Raw genomic sequence first — 18,312 nt, forward strand, 5'->3', positions numbered from 1 at the left:
TCATAGCAATAGCAAAGTTGCCATTATGAAGTATCAGCATGCCATGAGGAACTGTATTAAGGGGTCGCAGCATTAGGAAGGCTGAGAACCATTGGTTTACATCAGCAGACATTCAAGCAAAACATACTCTGCTAGACACAAAGCCTGTTGTTTGAAAGGGTGGGTTGATGACACATCAAAATACTTATACACAGTCATTGGCTTAGCTAAATCCTATGATTAAATACTTGCTGTTTCTCCGAAGGTTTCAAGACCCGTTCTTTTTTCCTGGGGGCTCTGAAAATAGCCCTCTCGTGTACTTATCATCCCACCGCCCACTAGTTAGTCAGTCACCTGCTTCAAACCCAGATGTCAAGGGAGGGAACCAGAAGCCAGGCTGAAGCAAACTGTTTTCCTTGGAGTCCTTAAACCAGAGATTGCTGATTGACATATAACTAAGAATAATCACCCTTTAATTAAGGGATATTTTCCCCTGTGTTTAGTCTTGCAACAATATGAAAACATTTGGGAAATGTTTATCTTCAAAGAACTTGAGTACACTTTTTTTTTGAGTCATTGGCTTATTTTCAGTTCCCGAAACAACCAAAGAGAGACAAACAGATCCAAACAGTTAAATGGAAAATGTCTTTTCCTCCTCATCCTCTAGCTCTATGTAAGTCTGTTCTTGGTTATGATATTTATCTCAAGTTCCTCTTTCTTGTACAAAATTGATAATTAAAAGAAAAATACTTACCCAGAACAAGAAGTTGAAGAAAAACATAGAATATTTTAAACAGCCACTCACACCTGCCATTTCAGAGAAGGAGCAGCCGCCCAAGGACTGTGGAATGGAGCAGTCTTTACAGGGCTATCCCGCAGTAGGCTCTGGGGGATTTTGCCTGCAGAGTTTCTTGTGCCTGCAGCTTCAGGGCAGAAACAGACAGCAAAGAAGTAGGAAGTAGACTGAAGGGGAAAAAATCCAGTTATTAGAGTGGATAAAAATTTAACCCACACATTTAAATATCCCAAACGTTATCTTCAGGCGAGTATGCTCTTTTCGCTTGTTATGGCTGCTAGGGCATTGGGCCAGCGTATTTATGATCTCTTCTCAAAACCCGCTCCCTCCCGAGTAAACAGATATCAAGTTAAGGGTGTGACTGGAGCAGAGGTGGAGAGTGGCGCAGCCAGATAGCAGGTGGGAGGTAGGTAGGTTTCTGAAGGCACAGCCTGGCACTGCTGACCTCTGTTTTAAACACTGGGATATAGGCTCTTAGGCTCCCAAGAAAACGGACCTGTGTCTCGTTTCACTTTGCATTATATTTTGATAAGAGCTCGAAGTTTCTTTCAAAGGCAGCAATGGGTGTTTAGAAACCTGCAAAGCCTCCAGGCTTAGTTACAGCAACCTTTCTTATCGTTCGTTTCAAATGAACAGTGAAGCAACCATCAGTCAGCTCTTTCTTTCCAACTCTGTGTGTCCTAAGTTAGTCTGTTAGTTAATTTGTTAGTTGCTTTCCTTCCAAACAAATCAGGAGGAGAAGCTCTCTTAAGTAGCTGTCACTTTCAAGAATTAAAGGAGAGGTGGCTTTGCTTGTTAGGGTAAGACCATTCAGGGTTTATCTTGACTGCTTTGTGTGAAAAGGAAAAAGAAAAAAAAAAAAAAGAAGAAGGAAGAAACTCTGGGGAGTTGCTCCTGACTGCCCCTATTGTATTCAGTCATGACACAGTTACCAGGTTTGATAGCCTGGTTTGTTTTTAAGGTGAACTCTGTGGTTCCATTCTTCTGAGAAATGAGCTAGAGCAACAATTCCACTCTAAGTCAGTTTCTGGGTTCTGGGCAGTTGACAAAGAAAATCCCACAGGGGCCTGCTTGTGAAAGCAGCACATTCCACTGTCTCTGGGACTAACAAATGGAGCCTTCCCCAGGTATTAAATCAGGGTTCTGGGATCTATTGAGGTAGGTTGCTCTGAGGAAACAATCTGGGTCTTGGGTCTTTCCTGCCTCTTCTTTGACCCCTAAATAAAACAGTCCCAAGTTTATTAGAAAGATAATTCCTTAAAAATCTTTATTAAATGCAATGTAATAAGTGACCAGGACCTTATCCCACTAAAATATCTTTCTGATTTTCACTAACATATGAATTTACTCTATAACTATATAAACATTAATTTTGGTGCATTGTTAACGCCAATATCTAGTGTAGCAGATCAAATTTAGGATTAGTTCCCCAAATAATACCGAACCGGAAGCTCATTGGTTACTAGGACAAGGCACTTCGTAACTCTGTCTCTACCCACCCCAGTACAGGAGCTACGCAGGGAGGTGTTCTGCTTCACTGCATTTATACTTAGGAGCTGGAGAACCAATGTCAAGGTCTCCACACTTCCGCTACAGACACTTTATCAGTTGAGCCTCTGTCTCCCCAGCCCTGAGACCATTTTGATCTGAACAAACCTCTACACCCTCCTATATTCATTTATTCATGGCTCTTTTCTATTTGGCCCTTCATGCCAGAAAAGAAGGGACCCTGCCCCCATTGCCCTTTGTAGTCATAGCATATAATATTAGGGATAAAGGGGAATGGACTTGCGTTCCACACCCCCAGAAAGTTCAATTAGTGACTCCTTCACTTAGCTCCCTAGGGAACTCTGAGTGTTATCCAAAACATCAAGTGCATTTCTACATTTTAAACCTTCCTGGGACCTTTAACTTTCAAATATTCATGCTTTCTAATATTCATGCAGCAATGCACAGATGAATACAGCCATAGAATACCATTCCAGAAAAATATCTGGAACCACAGTCACAGATGTAGATATATTGTCAGAAACTTGGATCTACACAAAAGCTCAAACTTGATACTTCAAGGAAATGTCGCTCTGTTGACAAAACTGGCTTGTGACAGAGTCCCTTCTAGAAACAAAGCCAGGCTGGGCATTGATGGCACATGCCTTTAATCCCAGCACTTGGGAGGTAGAGGCAAGCAGATCTCTCTGAGTTCGAGGCCAGCCTGGTCTACAGAGTGAGTTCCAGGACAACCGCCAAAACAATACAGAGAAACCCTGTCTCAAAAAAAAATCAAAAAAAAAAAAAAAAAGAAAGAAAAGAAAAGAAACAAAGCCGTGTGATGATTGGCAGATTTGAAGTCCCAGTCATTTATCACCTTAGTTTCTAGATTGCATAGCAGGAGTAGGGTGGAGTGGGGTGGGTGAGGTGAGGTGCGGTTGGGAGTGTCAGTCATAAATCTTAACCATTACAGAAGATCAAACCAAGCAAGAGAAACAACGGCAAGTGGGATATTGTAAGGGCAGATGACAACTGGGGGAAGGGCAGGAAGTCCAGATAAACTTAGATTATCATTTCCCCAATATTGCCATCATGCCAGTTCCTGTTACTCATAGTGAAACACATAGGGTAAATAAAGGCGGAGAGAATTTGTATGTGACTAATCATGAAAACCTTCCATGGCACAGTCACTACTGAGTCAAGTTTGCTGACACTGTAGGAATCCTGGCAGGAGAGAAAGGAAGATTTCTTATGCTCAGGGTAGTGGGAAGGGGATGAGTAAGACCATTGGGGCCCTTATACTTAATACAGCACTTCTGCAGCTATCAGATTTCCTTCTGGAAACTACTGAGACGTGAATGTGTCCACAAAGGCTCACATGGTAGAAACTTAATCTCCAATGCAACAGTGTTTAGAGGTGGAACCTGTCATAGGTGATCAGGTTATGAGGGACTTACGGTGTTTAGTGAAAGTGGGTTCCTTTTTTAAAATATTTATTTATTTATTATATATACAGTGTTCTGTCTGCATGCCAGTAGAGGGCACCAGGTCTCATTACAGATAGTTGTGAGCCATCATGTGCTTGATGGGATTTGAACTTGGGACCTCTGGAATACTAGCTAGTGTTGTTTTGTTTTGTTTTTTGGTAAAGGTGTGGTCTGCCTTTCTCATGCCCTTTCCTGCATAGCATAATCTCCCCCAACCCCTGCTGCTTCTCCTCCTCCTCCTTCTCCTCTCTCTCTCTCTCTCTCTCTCTCTCTCTCTCTCTCTCTCTCTCTCTCTCTCTCTCTCTCTATCTCTCTGTCTCTCTCTCTCTGCTCTCTCTCTCTCTCTCTCTCTCTCTCTCTCTCTCTCTCTCTCTCTCTCTCTCTCTCTCTCTCTCTCTCTCTCTCTCTCTCTCACACACACACACACACACATGCCCCCCTGAATTTCTACCATCTGCCTTGGAGTATTGCAAAGTGAAGGCATTCATCTTTACAGCCTCTTGGACTTGAATTTCCTAAACTGCAAAACTGCAAGACAGAAGTCTCTCTTCCTTAAGACTTACTCATTCTGATACTTTCTGTTTTAGCAGCATAAGACATATGAAGATAGAACTTCCTGAGAAAGTAGTCATAACAATTACATCATCGTGATAGTCTCTTCTCTACAGGACACACTCAAAACTCCATCCCCCAAACTATATCCCTAGTGCCCTACTAATTTTGGAGCATAGCAGTTTACAAACTAAGATTCAAAATATCCATTTTCAAAGGATTTATAGGAAGAAGACGACTTCCTCTTTATATTTATGCTTTCAAAATCCAGGAATCCAAAACGTAATTGTCAATGGAGTAGCTATTAAAAACCCAAATGACACTGGACGATGGTCGCACACACCTTTAATCCCAGCACTCGGGAGGCAGGCAGATCTCTGTGAGTTCGAAGCCAGGCTGGTCTACAAAGTGAGTTCCAGGACAGCCAGGACTACCCCATGAAATCCTGTCTCAAACAAAAACAAACAAACAAAAAGAACAAAAACAACCCCAAATACTATTTTGCCTGGCAGTGATGGTGCATGCCTTTAATCCCAGCAGTTGGGAGGCAGAGGCAGGTAGATCTCTGTGAGTGTGAGGTCAGCCTAGTCTACAGAGGGAGTTCCAGGACAGCCAGGACTGCTACACAGAGAAACCCTGTCTCGAAAAACCAAACCCAAACAAAACAAAACAAAACAAAAAGCCAAATGTCGTATTTGGGGAGTGGGGGAGGATCTTTTCCCTATTATCATCCATATTCTCATGTAACTGGCACTCTGATATGTACATATCGCATTGTGAATAATGAATTCATTTTCTCAAAGATTGATAACAGTGGTGAGAAAATGCTGTTGCAAGGTCGTGATGACTGCACTTAGAAGTGGGTGTATATAGGCATCGGATCACTTATCTTAAATAACTCAAGTGAAAAGAACGTTCTCTATTCTCATTTAGAATCTCTATCCCTGTCCTTTGGGGAAAGCTAAAGGGTAGGGATTCCACCTTTTTGTCCTCTAATCCAGCTCCTGCCTGCCTGAGTCCTTCAGCTCCTGCTTGCTTCCATGGATGCTCACACAGCCAGCCAGCCCATTGAAACCCCATTGTGTTCCCACTGGGCAGTATCTGATATGAGGACCCCTCACTCCTTTGTAGGACATTTTAAACAGCAAACTGTACTTGGATCAGTTACAACTCAGAATTAAATGTAGGTTACAATTATAAATGTCAATATCCTCTATAAATATTTTTATTTTAAAACACTCACGCTTTGTTCCTGGACATAAGAGATTTAAGCATATACATAACATTAAGGGGAAACATGAAGTGTGACAAAAATAGAATTCAGATCACTAAAATCTGTTGGTAAATGATTATAAATAAAACTTGAGGCACAACGGTGTCATGACTGAAAGTGAAACCAGAACATGGTGGACTTGAGATGCCTGTAGATTCTTCCCTGGTGTCTCTACCACTATAAACAGCTGCATATTCCTTTCATGCAAGTTGAGAAAAAAGTCAGATGCTGGTTGGGAGCCCCTTTGGCAGCCCTTAAAGATCAACTTTGCCAACCTTTTCGGCAGTGAACTAATTCTTAAGAGATCCACTGTAAAAGACTGAAGTGCCATTTTCTTTAGTTTATAATGAGAAATGTATCTATCATCTGTCTATAAGCAAGACAGTAGCTGTTCCAAAAATCTTCTCCCTGTAAAACAAAGTACAAGACTCAAAGCATAGACAATGTCTTGGGGTGGATTCAGTAAAATAATCAGTATATGTGTTGCCAAAGCTGGCTAGGATCCTGAGCCTAGAACTCCTGGGATCCAATCAACAAGCCATACCCTCCAGAGGGGGCTTTCAGTTTTCTCTGCATCCTCGCGGTGAATGTTACTACGACCTGTCATCAGCTTTTTCTTCTCAAATATTCCTTTTCTCTCTGTTCTGTCTAGATTGCCAGCAACCGCCAGACCAGGAACAGGATTCTTTATTAGGTTTGTCTCTCCCAGATTGTCATTACAACTCTGTCTTCCTTCTAAGATTGCACTCTTCCAAAATCCTTCACTTACATATCACTGATATATTTGTTCAGTCCTAAAGAATATACTACCGGATCTCTTGGAAGTTAATCTTGTTTTTTTCCCTTCAAATTAGGATTCATAACCATGCTCAGACTGTAATGCTCATTAAGAGAATACAAACAGGATTTTGAAATAACCAGGTCAGCTTCACTGGACAGCCCATTTTCTTCTACCAAATATATGACTGGTTGCTTTTCTCTTAAGTTTAAATGACAGCCCAGTTTTCCATGAACTCTTTGAATAAGTCCTCTGTTTGGTGCATTCACAAGGTTTACATTAGCTGTTGAGCATGATTATGTTCTGAGTTAATGGTGATTAAACATTAGGAAGTGAGCAAAGGTCACCAACGAAAATTTATAAGTAAAGTAATAGGAACAGCAGAGTTAGGCAGAGGTACTTAACGCTTTGGTTAGACACCAGCCTCTAAAACTGAGAAAGCCAATGGAACACACACTGAATTCCACACAGGCTTGCCCTGTGACTGATCATAAATAAACAGACATTTATTCATAATACAAATTAGAATGTCACAAGTGACTAATTCCAAGTCAGAAAGGTTTGTTCAACAGAGTAGGAAGGTGATGCATGGCCCTTCTGATTCCTAGAGGACAACAAAATAATAGGAATTCATGGGGAAAGCTCATTTATGAGGAAATCCTATAACCTTCATTTCATATCTTCCTAAGAAGAAGAAGAAAAAATTCCAAAAACACATATCCCAAATAAATTCATGTAGGCAAAAAAACCACCTGTTTAATTAGTTCTTAAACCACCAAGAGTCCTCTTTTAAGTTTTTCTATGAGACTTGATTCTTTTCTTAGTATAAAGGGAAGACATGAAGAGAGAGATATAGGAAAATAAGGGAGTATTCCAAGAAACCTGTAGATAAATAACTAGATCATTGTCCCAAAAATGAGAAGGCAGTAGTCCACCTGTGTGATCCTCACCCCATTCCATATTAATGGACCACCCAATTCCAATCAACTAAAGTAGACGGGGAATACACTATGTCCAGACATTTGTAGTTTTAAAGTAGTTACTTCACAATGGAGCAATGCTTTTCCCATCAACCACAGACTATTGAACACAAACCAAACACTAGGACAGAGAACCTCCCTTTGAATTGTTAGTCAAAGGGCTCCAGAAGACCCCTAAAACAATATAGACTATTGCCGTTGCTCTTGGTTTCCTACCATAATATAAAGAGAAGAGTCCATTACTGAAGACACCACACACTTTGGCCATAGGACTTAGATAAATCAAGATGATACTGACCTGAAAACCGCCTCTCTGAGAATTAGCTCCATAGGAATCATACAAGCTGCCAAGAGATAAAAGTTATCAATAGTTGCGCCCAACTTGAAAAAAGTAACAAAATGAACTGGTGAGATATCCCCAAAGGCATAATAGTAGCACTTGTATCTTGGGGTCACACAATCCCTGTTGGATTAGACCAAGAGCTTGGTCATTTGGAAAGAACCTATACCTGGCATTGTAAACCTAGCCAAGAACTATTGGCTGGAGAGGTCACAGGCCTTAGAGAACCTACTACCTCCATTTTGCTAAAATAACATAGTCTCCAACCCCCTCTTATAGACTCACCTATATACTCATAGAAAAGAGCAACCCTTACACCTCATTATTATTTTTGTAGCAGATGGAGACTAGTTTAGACTGGTTAAAATTCAGAGAAATAAGTGAGCCCAGGCTCAACTGAGATTTCTGTAACATGACCTCTACTCTAAAGTTTAGAGAACAGTGGAAGAAAGTATTGAAAGAGTCTTTGGAACAAGATGTCTGTTGCATGGTGGTTCCTTCTGGCAAGAATAGGATGCTGTTCCCGTGAACTATCAACACTATGGGTCCCTGAACAGACCCACGAAGACCATACCAGTCAACACGCCCTTATAGATGAAGGGAAATTTTCCAGACCTCCATCCCTAAATGAATAGTTATAGATATGATCCCCAGTCCTAGGGGGCTGGCCCTAAACAATTGGGAAATGACGATTAAACTCAGTAGATTGAAGTGTGTGTGTGAGTGTGTGTGTGTGCACAAACTCGCGTGTGTATCTGTGTCTCTGGGTGTATGTGTGTGTCTGTGTGTGACTGTATGCGTCTGTGTGTATGTCTGTGTGTGTGTGTGTCTCTGTGTGTCTGTGTGCTCATTTGACAGGGTGTGTTTGGGGGGATATAGGAGAGTTTGAGAAGAAAGGAGGGGTAAAAAGGCTACAAACACAGTGTACTCATGTATGAGATCCTCAAAAAAAAAAAACTTAAAAAAGAGACTACATCATAAAGAAACACGGTCTCTCTAGAAACCAGGAAGTGAATACGTGGAATCTCTCAGAACATGCTTTGGCTTCCTTTTTCCTGTATGGCCAGATCTTACTGTCCTTTCCCAATCTGCTCAGTAAGGCTCTTACTTATGAACATCACGGGTGACACAGAAATGTCTCTCCATGGACCAACCATGTGAGAAAGCCGAACTGTGTTTTAAAAAACATTAGTCTTAGGGGTCATCCAAATGCCTGTGGGTCAAACAAATCCCAGGGATTGTTTTGTTTTACACAGTCCATTGACCTCTATGTTCGCCTACATTAATCATTAAACCTTAAGAAAATATTCCGGAGGAAATGTTCCTGGGTTTAGGTCTTTTTTGGTTTGTTTTTTACTTGTGGAAAGAACCCAAACTATGCTTACTCTTTATTTGCAATATGCCCGGCCTTGAAGCTGCAGGCAGCTAGGACGTTTCTGTGCTCACCCTGCAGTCCGTCCTCTCGCCTTACACTTCTTGTGTTTTTAGAACACATGAGTGTGAAGAGATATTGTTAAGCCAGAAGCACTGACCAAGCCAAGGCCCTTAAAAAATGTACAAATATGGGAACACATTCCAGAATTTCTAGCTACCATCATAGGGTGTGTGAGGACCAGCCAGGAATGTCAAGAGTCCTAGGAACTGTATTCTCAGCCAGTCCCCTCAGGAACTCTATGAGCAAGAAATCGTTCCTAAAGCAAATCTCTGCTGCAAAAGATTATGTCACACGAAGCTTTGAACCCTAATGGATTCCCGGCACTGTTAAAATAAAATTCAAAGCCATAGAAGATGGGTTCCCAGCTGTCTGGCCAGCCTCCCGCCCCCCCACCTCCTTCTCTCTCTAAACACCTCTGCATTCTTTGCCATTTCTGAGATGTGCCAAGTACATTCTTCATGGAGAGCTTTCTTATCCTTCCCACTTCAGAACAGGACTCTGGCACGTTTAGACATTTCGTCTTGTTCTTCTGTGGTATTATATATTTGTCTACCTGTTGTTTTCTTTTCAGGATCCTTTGTTGAACTCAGGAAGCAAGAGGATTCCCACCCCCACCCCCATATTTTTAAGTAACATAATCTCCGGGTGCTGGGATATAGAAAACACACAATACCTCTTTCTTATGCCAATGCCCGAATAGCAAGCTGCCTAGATGATCTAATTGATTGTTAATGATAATGAGCAGCATCTGCTTTTGTTCTATGGTTGCATTCCTATTGTCTGGCAAACCATGCTGGCGAGTTCCATGTCAACCCGACACAAGCTAGGATCATTTTGGAAGAGGGAACCACAACTGAGAAAAAGTATATTCACCGGGTTGGCCTGTGACAAACCTGTGATGAATTTTAATTGCTGAGGGATGTGGGAAGACCCAGATCACTGCCAGAGGTGCTGCCTCTGGACCTGTGATCTAGGATGCTATTAAAAAAAAAAAGCAGTCAGGGCAGACCATGAGAGTAGCCAGTAGCCAGTGAGCACTGATCTTCCATGGTTTCTCCTCCAGTTCTTGTCTCCAGGTTCCTGTCCCAAGCCCTGGTTTCCCGCAGTGATGGACTTACTAGTTGTAAGGTGAAATAAATCTTTTCCCCCAAGTCAGTTTTGATTATTTTTTATTACAGCAATAGAAACCCTAACTAAGACAAACAGTCTCTGCAGATTATAGTCAGCTACATGTGTTGCGATACAGCCCTGTAAATAAAATAATGAAGCCTGGATTGCTCTAGTAGGTCATACAATATACCAATTTTAGACAGTGCACAAAGCACAACTATTCAAATAACCACTGGGAAGTGTTAGGGTACTGAGTTAGTAAGTATATGGGGAAGTTGGCAGTTAAGCTGGAGCCTTCCAGATAAGAAAGTCACAAGCCATGCCAAGACCTGGGGTAAGAGCATTCCAGACAGCTAGAAGTAATAATACAAAGGCTCTAAAATGAACACAAGCTTGGCAAAACAAAACAAAACAAATCTATCAGGTGTATGTAAAGAATCAAGAACAACACTGGAGCTGGAGGAGCGGTGTAGCAGTTGAAACCCTTGCCAAGGACCTATGTTTGTTCCCAGTCTCGGGTGGTTCACAAGCACCTATAGCTCCAGTTCTAGGAGGATCTGATGCCTCCGGCTTCCGAAGGTACCTGTACTCCAATGCCCATGTCCCCATACAGGCATACACACATATACATAGTAAAAAATACAATCATTCTTTAAAAAAGAGATGTAGGACACGTATTGTGTGAGATGAGTTCAGAAAGCAAGCTCTCCAGGCCCGATCCTGTAGAGAGCTGTGACTCAGGAAAATGACAGTGGAGTCTGCTCACTGGTTAGCTGAGGGATCTGCAGAGCTGTCTCAGTAATTAAGAGTGTTTGCTGGAAAATTGTTAGGATCCCAACAACCAAGTAACAAGCTGGTCTTCTTGCACACACTTATAACACCAGGACAGAGGATGGTGGGGGCTCAAAAATTGAGTTTGCTGTCTTCTTGTCTAGCTAAGAAAAATGTGATTCTCGAGTTTAGGAAGAGACTCTTTCTTAAAAGGAATAGGCAGGGAGGGATAGAGATGAACACCAGATACCCTCTTCTGGCTTGTGAACATACACAGACGTGTAAACTCATATACACCAATATGCATCTATAATCACAGAGGCAATACACACAAATAAAATAGTTAAATTAAAAATTTGTTTAAAAGAAGAAGTTTGATGAAATAAAGTGATGCACAGTGCTCTACACAGGAAAAGATTTTGTGTGTGTGTGCGTGTGTGTGTGTGTGTGTGTGTGCGTGCGTGTGAATGTCTGTCTGTCTGTGTTGAACATAGATTTTTTATTAATATAAATAAGAGGCATGAGTGTATTTTAAGAATCCCATGAGGTGACCCGATAGAGTTGCCAAATGGGTTGTTCAAAATATGAATGTAGGATTCAGGGAGAACTTCATGGTTGAAGACATCCAAGTGACATGGATGATATTTAGAAGTAAGGAACTAGGTAAAGCTACCCATGCAGATTAAATTAATGCTAACAGAACTCTGGCCCATTGCCTTTTACAGAACAGTATTTAGAATGACAAGAAGGAGACAAGAACACAGAGACTCAAAGGCAGTTAACAAGGAGTTAAGAGAAAAGCAGCAATGTGGTGTCCAAGAAGGAAGTGAGAAAAAAAATAGTGACTTAAGGAGAGAGATGGGGAACTGCCAAGAACTGTAAAGAGAGAGGTCCAGTAAGATGAGAACTCCTGTGCTGGTCTGAGCAGGATGGCCATCACACGGCGCTTGAGAGAAAACCAGTTTTAGTTACATAACCGGAACCCAGCTCCAGTGGGAAGGACTGAAGAAAGGATGAGAAGTATTCAAATCAAATTATGACTTAAATGATCACTTCAAGTTTCACCACAAAAGGAAGCACTCAATGTATGGACATTCCACAGTCCTCTGGAAATTTCAGAGAGATGGGAAAATGCATTCCTGTAATGTGTTTCTGACCATGTATACAAGTAATATTGTGTCACATGGCTTTAAACTCTTCAATGACTCTATGAAAACCTGTAGGATGTCTTAAATGCAGCAAATGGAATACAATAGTACAATGTAATAGAAAATAGAAATACAGGTCTCCTTGGATAATAGCTTCCTATGTAGTCACTCAAATGAATCTCTTTCAAATGCCACAGTAGCTAAGACTCATAGTGAGGAACAGAATCCAACATTCCATGAGGCCAAAGAAAAGGTAGAAATACCCCTGGATGACCCACAGTGTGTACAGATATAGGTATGTTCTGCGAACATCCATTCTAGGGTGAGAGTTTTTACTCCTGGTTTTCACTTGAATTTTTCCTGAATATAAAGACTAAAGGGTTTATGTCATGATATTCTTTGTGGGGCAAGGCTAGAGAAACAGGACAACTGGAGTTCCTTCGGAAGTTGGAAACTAATGATGATAGTGAGGGGAAAGTGATATGTCCTTGTTAACAGCCTTTGGGGCTGAAGTTCCAGGTCCGTTACTTGTCTACAGAGGTAGATCAGCCACACATACAAGCAATATTTTGAATTAGGTTCGTCTTGAGCATCTCACTAGCTTTAATTACACTTCTCAATATTGAGTCTTTTGTATACAGCCTTTTTCCCTCTTGATGTCACTTTGTTTCCTGATTATTAAATCTCTTTGTATGTCTTCTAATATCTTAACAACTCTCAGAACCTCAAACTCAATACTGTCAAATTAATGATTTATTCTTTCAGATAACTAAGACCTGTTATTTTTGCTTTGTTTTAAGTTAATACATGAACGTTTTGTAATAGCTACAGGTTTAAAAAGAAACGAAGCAAAAAATAAGAACTTCCCACAAACTCCAATCCCCAGATCCACTACAATTTCCCAAATTGTTAACATCTTGCCTTGGTGTAGAATACATACATTTTAATGTTGATGAGCTGCTGTTGATATATTATGACTAAACAAAGTTTGTAGGGTCATGTATTTGACTGTGGGCAACCCACCAAGAGCCACACCCATGAGGAAAATTGATTCTCCCTTCTTCACCAGCCATTGGCTGCCATATCTCCTTCCCTGTGGACACAGCTTCATGAATTCCTTCCCCTGTCCATGCTGGGATGTTAGTGCGCTTGATACTGTGTAGGTCCTGTGCAGGAAACCACAGCTCCTCTGAGTGTGTGAAAGCAACTCTGCTTTGTGCAACCGGCTCTGACTTTTGTCTCTTGGAATCATTCTCCTCTGTTTTCTGTGATGTTTCCTAAGCCTCGAATGGAAGAGGCATGATAGAGAGGTCCCAGTATGGCAGAGTCTCTTAATCTCTGCGTTTTTATCAGCTGTTCAATCTCTGCATTAACCAAAACCCACTGCAAAAAGAAGCTTTTCTGATGAGGCGTGAGAATTGCACTAATTTCTGGGAATAAGGATAGGCATTTAAAAGGCAGTTTGATGCTATGTACACCTAGTAATGTTAGTAATGGTTTATCCCCTAGGGGTTATCCCCTAGGGGTTATCCCCAGGCTTAGGTTCTTAGTCCAGTTAATTGGTATGAGGCACGTGTTCCTCTCTGTGGGGTAAGCCTCAAATCCAATCAGAAAACTGCACAATACTCTAGTAACATTCATCCCACTGTTGCACCTATTAGGAAATCTTGCCGCAGTCATCATTCTTGCAGATTATAGGATCGACAATCGAGTAAATCTTTCCATTATTCTTCCCCAGAAGTTTGCATAGCACCTTCCAGCACTATAAAAACTAGCTTCGCTGGCATCCAGAGGAAAGGCATCAGCCCTTCCAGGCCCCAACCTCAGGCAACCCCAGCTTCAGGAAAGGCATCAGCCTTTCCAGGCCCCAACCTCTGGCAACACCAGCTTCAGCTCCTGGCATTTAGAGGACCCACCTACACAGGAAAGACATCAGTCCTTTTAGACCCCAACCTCCAGCGACCCCATCTTCAGGTGAGCTTGGGTCTCCCTGGGGCCACTCCCCATCCCCCACCCATCACCCATCCCTTCAATCTTCCGGGGGCCTGCTCCTGGCATCCAGAGGACCTGCCCATACAGGAAAGGCATCAGCCCTCCCAGGCCCCAACCTCCAGCGACTCCAGCTTCAGCTTCAGGGTCCCCAGCCTCAGCTTCAGCGTCCCCAACTTCAGCTTCAAGAAAGAAGGAGACCATAGAGACAGAACGACCCCACCTGCACCCACTGGAAGAAGAGATGGGAAGAAGACAGAATAAGAGCTCACTCAGCAATAGAAAGACCAATATGACTCCACCAGAATCTAGAGAACCAACGCCAGCATGACCTGAAAAGTACTACATAGATGAAGCAGAGGAGACAAACCTTAAAATTTATTTTATGAAGATGACAGAGACCATCCTCAACAAGGAAACGAGGAAATCCCTTAAAGAAATAGAAGAAAAAACAAAAAAATCCATGAAATGGGGGAAAAGGCAAACCAAAAAACTCAAGAAATAAACAAATCTCAAAGAATCTAAAGAGTACCAAGAAAAAACAACCAAACAAATGAAGGAAACAACTCAAACAGTTGAAGGATTGAAAACTGAAATAGAAACAATAAAGAAAACACAGAATGAGGGGATGCTGGAAATAGAAAAGCTGGGTAAATGATCAGGAACTACAGATGCAAGAATCGCCACTAGAATACAAGAGATAGAAGAGAGAATCTCAGGTGTTGAAGACTCATTAGAGGATATACAGTCATCAACCAAAGAAAATCTCAAAACCAACAAATCCCTAACACAATATATCCAGGAAATATGGGACACCGTGAAGAAGCCGAACCTGAGAATAATAGGTATAGGAGAAGGCAAAGAAATACAGCTCAAACGTACAGAAAACATATTCAACAAAATCATAGAAGAAAACTTCCCTAACCTAGAGAAGGATATGCCTATGAAAATACAAGAATCTTACAGAACACCAAATAGGCTGGACCAGAAAAAGAAGTCACCTCGCCATACAATAATCAAAACATCAAACCTACAGAATAAAGAGAAAATATTAAGAGCAGCTAAAGAAAAAGGCCAAGTAACATATAAAGGCAGACCTATCCAAATGACACCTGACTTCTCAATGGAAACTATGAAATCCAGAAGATCCTGGACAGATGTCCTACAAACACTAAGGCAACAAGGATGCCAGCCCAGACTACTATATCCAGCAAAGCTTTCAATTACCATAAATGGAGAAAACAAAATATTCCATGACAAAGCCAGATTTAAACAATATGTATCCATGAATCCAGCTCTACAGAAAGTGCTGGAAGGAAAACCTAGACCCAATGAAGATAACTACACTCACAAAGACACAGGCAATAGATAATCCCACTTTACCAAACACCAAAAGAAAAATGGAGTAGAACCTACACACAATAACTCCACTACCAATAAATCAAGCACAAACAAGAATCATCAATCAATGGTCATTAATATCCCCAATGTCAATGGTCTCAACTTGCCTATAAAAAGACACAGACTAGTGGAATGGATACAAAGACAGAACCCATCCTTCTGCTGCATACAAGAAACACATCTCAATGTCAAAGACAGACGTTACCTCAGAGTAAAGGGTTGGGAAAAGATTTTCCAATCAAACAGACCCAAGAAACAAGCGGGTGTAGCAATCCTAATATCTAACAAACTAGGCTTCAAATTAAAATCAATCAAAAGAGATGAAGAAGGACATTTGATATGCATCAAAGGAAAAGTCCATCAAGATGAAGTCTTAATTTTGAACATCTATGCCCCAAATACAAAGGCTCCCACATTCGTGAAAGAAACATTACTAAAGCTCAAATCGCATATAAAATCTCACACACTAGCAGTAGAAGACTTCAACACTCTGCTGTCACCGCTAGACAAGACCTCCAGACAGAAACTTAACAAAGAAACAAAAGAACTAATAGAAGTTATGACCCAACTAGGTTTAACAGACATCTATAGAACATCCACCCAAGCACAAAGGGATACACCTTCTTCTCGGTGCCACATGGAACATTTTCTAAATTTGACCACATAATAGGAAACATAGCAAACCTCCACAGATACGAAAAAAATTGGAATAACCCCCTGTGTCTTATCAGACCACCATGCATTAAAATTAGAATTCAACAATAACACAAATTGCAGAAGCCCTACAAACTCATGGAAATTGAACAATGCACAATTGCACCATCTCTGGGTAAAGGAAGAAATAAAAAAAGAAATTAAAGACACAATAAGAATGAAGACACAATATACCCAAACTTATGGGACACTCTGAAATCAGTGTTGAGAGGAAAGTTCATAGCACTAAGTGCCCACATGAAGAAACTGGAGAACAGTCACACTAGAGAATTAATAGCACAGCTGAATGCTCTAGAACAAAAAGAAACAAACTCACCCAGGAGGTGCAGATGCCAGGAAATAATCAAATTGAGGGCTGAAATCAATCAAGTAGAAACCAGGAAAACATTGAGAAGAATCAATGAAACAAAGAGTTGGTTCTTTGAGAAAATCAATAAAATAGACAAACCTCTGTCCAAACTAACCAAAAGACAGAGAGAGAGCATGCTAATAAACAAAATCAGAAATTAAAAGGGCGACATAACAACGGACATGAGGAAATCCAGAGAATCATCAGGGCATACTTTGAAAATCTATAATCCACAAAATTTGAAAATTTAAAGGAAATGGACAATTTCCTGGATAGATATCACTTGCTAAAACTAAGACAATTTATTCTGGAGAGGATGTGGAGAGAGGGGAACACTCCTCCACTGCTGGTGGGAGTGCCAACTTGTACACCCACTTTGGAAATCAGTATGGAGATTCCTCAGGAAAATGGGAATCAATCTACCACAAGACCCAGCAATTCCACTCTTAGACATATATCCAAAAGGTGCAAATTCATACAACAAGGATGTCTGTTCCACTATGTTCATGACAGCATTATTTGTAATAGCCAGAACCTGGAAGCAACCTAGATGCCCCTCAACTGAAGAGTCGATAGAGAAAATGTGGTACATTTACACAATGGAGTACTACTCAGCAGAAAAAAGCAATGGAATCTTGAAATACACAGGTAAATGGATGGCACTAGAAGAAACCATCCTGAGTGAGGTAACCCAGTCACAAAAAGACAAACATGGTATGTACTTACTCATGTATGGATTTTAGACATGGATCAGGATAGTGCCAGTGTGCACTTCCACTGACAGAGAGTCTGGGAAACAGGAAAGAACCTAAGAGAGATATTCATGGTACCCTGGAGAAGAGGAATGAGGCAAGATCTTCTAAACAGATTGGGAACACGGTGAGGGGTGGGGGGGGAATGGAAACTGGGAAGAAAAGAGGGGGGAGAAGAGGAAGAGAGAGTAGGTCATGGGGGAGCAGGAAGGTTGAGTGGGGAGGATAGAATAGGGAGAAGAGGGAGTCATAGGTTAGAAGACAGATCAGGCACCAATATGACCTCTAGTGATCTAAAGGGATGACACCAACTAGCAAGCTAAGCAATAGTGGAGAGACCACCTCGGATGCCCATTCCTGATAATGAACTTGATGTCTATAGCCATCCTAGAACCTTCATCCAGTGATTGATGGAAGCAGAGGCAAACACCCACAGTTAAACACTGAACTGAATCCAAGGAACCCAGTGACAGAGAGAGAGGAGCGATGAGCAAATTGGCAAAGAATGAGCTGGCCAAACCATCAGAGACAGCTGATCTGAACAAGGGAGAGCTCTTGGACCCCAGACCGACAGCTGGGAGGCCAGTATGGAACTGATCCAGACCCCCTGAGTGTGGGAGTCAGTGAGGAGGCCTGGGCAACCTATAGGGCCCTGGGCAGTGAATTAGTCCTTATCCCTGGCACACAAACAGACTTCGTATGTCCATAAAACAAACAGGGATGCTCTTTCAGCCTGGACTCTTAGGGGAGTTCCTGGACTCTGCCCTGTGTGAAATGACAAACTCTAGATATCCCCTATGTGGAAGGAAGTGGGGATAGGGTGGGAGGCTGGGGGGATAGTTGGGGGGGTGCGGGAGGAGGGGAGGGAGAGGGAACTGGGATTGACATGTGAAGCAAGCTATTTAAAATTAAAGTAATAAAAAAGAATGATTAAAAAAACTAGCTTCAAAACAAAGATGGACATGATTTC

At 41.5% G+C, this 18,312-nt stretch overlaps 1 protein-coding gene across 1 annotated transcript in view; it reads right to left on the bottom strand.

The window, feature by feature from the left end:
* Tspan8 (tetraspanin 8) overlaps positions 1 to 1,059 on the bottom strand; it is a 28,436-nt gene extending 27,377 nt beyond the window's left edge. Inside the window, exon 1 of the mRNA XM_040754850.1 lies at positions 734 to 1,059. Within this exon, the coding sequence (XP_040610784.1) occupies positions 734 to 793 (60 nt within the window). The 5' untranslated portion in view covers positions 794 to 1,059. The remainder of the gene's footprint in view (positions 1 to 733) is intronic.
* Positions 1,060 to 18,312: the final 17,253 nt, after the last annotated feature.

This window comes from Mesocricetus auratus, unplaced genomic scaffold (assembly GCF_017639785.1).
Source record: "Mesocricetus auratus isolate SY011 unplaced genomic scaffold, BCM_Maur_2.0 Super-Scaffold_100011, whole genome shotgun sequence".
Taxonomy (NCBI): Eukaryota; Metazoa; Chordata; class Mammalia; order Rodentia; family Cricetidae; genus Mesocricetus; species Mesocricetus auratus.